Raw genomic sequence first — 5,637 nt, forward strand, 5'->3', positions numbered from 1 at the left:
GTTCATTTGAATCGCATCTCGGTTGAACGGGTCTAAATGATTCAGGTTTGAACAATTCGTTCCGAAGTTCCGAACTGTGCTCACGTCAGCAAATACGTCCGTGGGTTCTAATAAATAAAACACTTTTTTAATTATTTAGATTCTAAATTACTTTTTTTTTTGGAGGAACTGAATGACTGCAACAATCTGAATTGGAGCGCTCAGTTTTTTTTTTAACCGGTTCTTTGAAACAAACTGTCCGAAAGAACCGATTCGTGTAGATGAATCGCACTTAACCGGACGTCATACAGAGTCGTTGTTTCCGTTTCCGTGTGCGCCGCAATTGACTTTGGCGCGTTGTTCAAAACAGACCGCGGGTGAAGGGAGAGATTTGCCGCGATAATTTTGTTCAGGTGTTTCCACACAAAATCGGATTTTTTTTGACCTGGTATGTGAACTACTTCATATATTGTTACATTGTCAGTATTAGAACGAGGTTTGTGTTGACTGTGGGATCCTGCGTGTATTTTAACGAGATGTTGCTTGTTGTCAACTAATTGGCGCCTAGCAAAGAGCTGCGGTATAAATGGATGATATGTATTGAAAATATATGTACTATATTCTTTATACTATGAGCCAAGCTACATATATCGTTATCATAGCAATAAGCTTGACTCGAAAACACATACAGTTTGATTCTTTTGAATCTCTCCGTTTAAGGTCACTATTCTCAAGTCTACTGACGCAAATGACTAATTTTGTCGATTTATGTTTACTAAATTTGATCATGTTACTACTTTTTCAACACAATTCTCATATGATTAAGTGGGAGCAAAATTCTATTGCAGAAATATCAGAATGTTCCAGAAATGCAAACTGTGGCGTCCTATAAAAGCCAATAATACCACGTCATGTTCTGATTCCCTGTCTGCTCATTTCAGGTGATTTGAAGATGTTATCCCGAAAAAGAAAACATGGCTCTCCTGATGCTGAGAGGTATGTGATGTCATTTTGTTAGATATTAGATTTTGAAATGTACTTTGCTCTTATGACACAGATTGTGAACCATTTCTTTCCGTTTTGTTTATACCCACCATAGTAACCCATCTAAGAAACAAATAACAAGCCTGAGAAACTCTCCAAGAAGGGCCACTCGACAAAAAGAGAATATTCCCACCTCGCTGGCATCACCCCAAAAGATTCTCAGTACACCTAAGAAGATGCCGAGGACCTCTTCACTAGAATCTCCTCCAAAACGAATCTCGCCACGAAAAACTGTATTGGGAGCGGGATCCTTCTACAGCAAGCAGAAACCTCTTTATCTCACACCTCTGGAAAGGAAGCTGTTAAAGGAAACCAAGTCACCGCCATCAGTCCCTAGCAAAGAACCATCACGCCTCCCTTTGAATGCTGGGAATCCTGTTAAAAAAACAGTGAGGAAGCTCCAAAAGAAAGGCAGTGCCACAGTTCCACAGTCTAACCTGAAAGGCTACTTCACTGCTAAACCCAAAGGGAAAAGTCCCTCTGACACGCAAACAGATCAGTCGTTGAAGGCCACGGTGGCCCCGATTTCATTTAGCAGTGTGAAATCCAAGAGTAAACCCAAGCTGGTTGTGGGAGCAGCTTTCTTCAGCACTGGAAAAAAGCCCACTTCAATGTTCAAAAGATCTGCACAGAACACAAAGCCTAAACAACCCTCAACCTATGAAAAACCCACAAAGGAGAAGGAAGCGCCGACAGCACCAGGAGAACATTCCCCAGTCCGCCGTGCCATCTTCTTAAAAAGACACCCGAATGCAGACAACACAACTAAAGTTACTACTGATAAAGTTGCTGAGCACAGCGAGTCAACGCAAGTGATGTTGAGCCCCAAGCAGATGTCCCCTCATATCCTGGCACATATGCATGGTATTACCAAAGAGTTAAAGGTGGTTTTGAGGAGATCTGTTAGTCCCAACAGATCCACTGAAGCTAGTAGCCAGGTAATATTGAACTGTTGAATTATCTGCTAGTAACTATGTAAAGCTTTCATCAGCTTTTTCTCAAACTGAAAATGTTTTCCAGGACTCACCCGCAAAAACAGATTCGGTGTTTGATGTGAGTGACATACCACCACCACCAGATCACAACAGCTCTCTTGATGAAGGTAAAAAACATCCACTAATTATCTATATAAACAAAAATATATTTTATTTTATAAACAAGTCATTTTTATTCTATATTACTTTAGAACTTACTTTCTAATTTGTTCAGTTTATCTTAGATAAATGTAATAATTTTTTATAAATTCTGTTTTTAACAAAGCAAAACAACATCTGATTTTTTAACATTTTGTAAATTATTTTTTAATTGCTCCCTCTTCAGAAGAGTCATCTGTCTATCCCATCTTTGGCACTAAGAGGTAAGACAGTCATATACTTATTTATTTATTCCTAATGCAACTGTGGCAAAATTATGTCACACTGAGGAAGTGGGGGGAGCGTGGTTACAGAAAAAAGCAGTCATGGTTACTGTAAAAAAATGTATAGTTTCAAAAGCATTGCTGCATAAGGCTAATGTTATAGAATGACCTAATGACGTTGTGTTCCAGCCAGGTTATATTCAGTGTAAAAGTGTTTTGTTTGATCGTCAGAAGTTGTTCTCATCTTTGTTTTAGATCTCAGAAAAAAGGGGTTTTGTTGCCACCACTGAACACCAGCACTCCTCCTGCACTGACTGGTACTCCTGCTCTGAAGGCCAAAGAGAGAACTGCATTGAGAAGAGAGATGAAGAAGCAAACAGATAACCAGCTTATCATTGTGAGTAGAAAGTCAAATTGTTGGAGAGAAATAAACTGGTAGTTTTTTTTCACCTCTTCTTAATGGTTAACGTGTCTGGTATTTAGGATGCTGGTCAGAAGCAGTTCGGCGCCACCACGTGTGGGTCCTGTGGGATGCTGTACAGTACAGACAGTCCAGAGGACAACTTCCAGCACACACAGTTCCATCAGCGATTCTTGGACACCATTAAGTTTGTGGTGAGCTGTCATGATGTTTTTATCAATGCAGCTGAGCAATTCTGCTGTAAAAAAAAATTGCAATTTTACATCATTTTGTATGTTTTTAGGGTTGGAAAAAAGAGAGGGTTGTGGCTGAGTTCTGGGATGGAAAGATTATTCTTGTTCTTCCTGATGATCCTAAGTATGCCACAAAAAAGGTATGCTGGCAGTGATTGGTTCTAGTTTAAACACTTGCTCTGTCCAGCTAAATCTCCAGCATTTCCTAACCTATGCTGCTTTGTTTCAGGCAGAGGACGTGAGACGGATTGCAGACAGTGAATTGGGCTTTCAGCAGATCACCCTCAGTAGCCCGAGCTCAGCTAAAACCTACCTGTTCATTAACAGCGACAGGATGGTGGTGGGATGTCTGGTGGCTGAAAATATTAGACAGGTGAGTGTTTAACAAACCATTTCTAACATTTGACTTTAGTTCAGTATCATTGCCATTCTGAGCTATAAAGTAGTGTTTCTGTGTTTTTAAAAGGTTTTAGTTTTCCCCCTCCACAAGTTAAGGACTAAAAAGGTCTCAAATCTGAGCAGAAATGTCATGGCATTAAATGTTACATGCATTGCAAAAAAAAAAAAAAATCCTTAGTATTTTTTCCCCCCAATACAAATGTCTGAACATTGTTAAATCAAGATACATTTACTTGAGATGCAATTTGAACGTCTTGTTTTCTGAGAGATTGATCAAAATTGAGTTTATGCTTAAAACAAGAACAAGTATCTTTCAAATCTTTTCACTTCTTGAACCAAAATCTAAATTATGTTGGTTTTTCTGAGCCCATTGGTAGATATTTGTTCTTGTTTTAATTGTAAATCCACTTAATTTTGATCAATTTCTCAGAACACAAACAAAACTATTTTCATTTTGCTTCTCAAGTAAATGTAGATTTAAGAATCTTTAGACATTTGTACTAGAAAACAAGACAAAAATACTAATTAAGAGCATCATTTTTTTGCAGATTGATAAGAAGGTACAGTAAAAGTGGTTTCCATATTCTAGTGGTTAGGAGCAGAGCTATTCAAGCCTTGAGCTATTTTTGTGTAAAAACTAAAACAAAAAAACAATTACCATCAAAAAAAACCTGCAGAAAGCCTCTTGATCTTGACTCTTATCATACCCAATATCAATTAGGCTTTTCGGGTGCTGGAACAGCAAGAGAAACCCAAAGACATGAGCAAGGAGGATTTCATGGAGCACCACAGAGCCTGGTGCTGCTCTACCGTGCCGGAAAAAGCCATCTGTGGTGTCAGTCGCATCTGGGTTTTCAGTCTGATGAGGAGGAAGGGCATCGCCACTCGCCTTCTGGACACAGTCAGGTACTAAACATTTTCAGCGCATTCATAACAAAAAAAAAAAATGTATTGTGGGAGGTTGCTTCTGTATATAAAATAGTTTCTTACTGATTCAGGACTACTTTCATGTACGGGAGCCACCTGACCAAAGAGGAAATCGCCTTCTCTGACCCTACACCAGAAGGAAAGCTGTTTGCTACGAAGTACTGTGAGACACCAACATTTCTGGTGTACAACTTCATCAGTTAAAGAAAAACGTTTCCTGTAGGTTTTAGTATGACTGCATTTGTGAATGCTTTTGTAAGTTTTTAATAGATAAAAAATTGTTAGATGTTCAAATGAAGTTCAGTCTAATATGATAAATCTCATGTAGTGTTCCAGATTTGTTCAGGAGAAAATCCATGTTTTACTGTTGTGTAGAGATTGATGGATTGTCTTTGACAGTGAGTTCATGAAATCATATTTAAGACACTTTACATTAGCACGAATGCAAGCTTTAAGGTTCCTGTTTGGAAAATTCATAATTTCCTTGAAGTTAGTTGTAAAATGAACAAGAACTTTCAATTGAACTGCTCCTTGCTTTTGACTTTGTACATATTTTTAAATAAATTGTACTTATTCGTATATTTTGTATTGTCTTTGTGTAAATGTCTGTCATAGTGTGAGTTTCAGGAATTTTTTTTGGAATTATTCACATGGTGTATTTAAGAGGGTTGCCCATTGAGTAATTGATGCACACCATTTCTATTCCATACCCTTTAATAACTTGTAGAGTGTAATATATATATATAAAGTATATCGTTAGGTGAATGATCTCTACTTAAGTTTTTAGTTTGTAATTAAACTTTTGCCTTAACTTGTTAATTTAATTTAGTCTTGTGTGAAAAATTCAAATATTCCTAATAGTTTTAATTTCTCAGCCCATAAAAACTTGCATTCAATCATTTTAAAAGAAACCGCAAGATGCTTTAGTGCAGAGGTTTTCAAACTGGGATCCAGAGGGTGCAAGTGGGTCTGAAAAAAATATATGTGAGAAACTTGTTAAACTATATACTTGGGACTGGATAAATGTCATGACAGCCATTGTTTTTCTTTTACTTTCTGTTGTCAAAATATTGTTAGATGTATATGTATCCATGGCATCACAAATCTTTGAAAACCTTCAGTTTAGAATATACTGTAGTAGGTAACAAAACAGGGCACGCTAACTTCACATGGAGATTTCCATGTTGAATATAAATTACTCATATTCAGCTATTTGCGAGAGGAAAAAAAAAAATTCCATCCATCCAAAAATTCCAAGTCATTCATTTAGCATGTGT

At 37.5% G+C, this 5,637-nt stretch overlaps 1 protein-coding gene across 2 annotated transcripts; it reads left to right on the forward strand.

The window, feature by feature from the left end:
• The first annotated feature begins 311 nt into the window (after nt 1-311).
• Nucleotides 312-4,936, forward strand: LOC107716790 (N-acetyltransferase ESCO2-like). 2 transcript variants are annotated; one of them, XM_016523352.1, is made up of 11 exons: nt 312-427; nt 921-975; nt 1,079-1,961; nt 2,044-2,125; nt 2,344-2,380; nt 2,636-2,777; nt 2,864-2,995; nt 3,085-3,174; nt 3,264-3,407; nt 4,155-4,339; nt 4,432-4,936. In XM_016523352.1, exons 2-11 carry the CDS (start codon nt 932-934, stop codon nt 4,562-4,564), a joined length of 1,872 nt encoding a protein of 623 aa, XP_016378838.1. In that variant the 5' UTR covers nt 312-427; nt 921-931; the 3' UTR covers nt 4,565-4,936. The 2 variants fall into 2 exon arrangements, with proteins under 2 accessions (XP_016378838.1, XP_016378846.1); XM_016523360.1 differs by lacking the exon at nt 312-427 and adding an exon at nt 467-559.
• Nucleotides 4,937-5,637: the final 701 nt, after the last annotated feature.

Source organism: Sinocyclocheilus rhinocerous, unplaced genomic scaffold (assembly GCF_001515625.1).
Source record: "Sinocyclocheilus rhinocerous isolate Xijiao unplaced genomic scaffold, SAMN03320098_v1.1 scaffold1874, whole genome shotgun sequence".
In the NCBI taxonomy this organism is placed as follows: Eukaryota; Metazoa; Chordata; class Actinopteri; order Cypriniformes; family Cyprinidae; genus Sinocyclocheilus; species Sinocyclocheilus rhinocerous.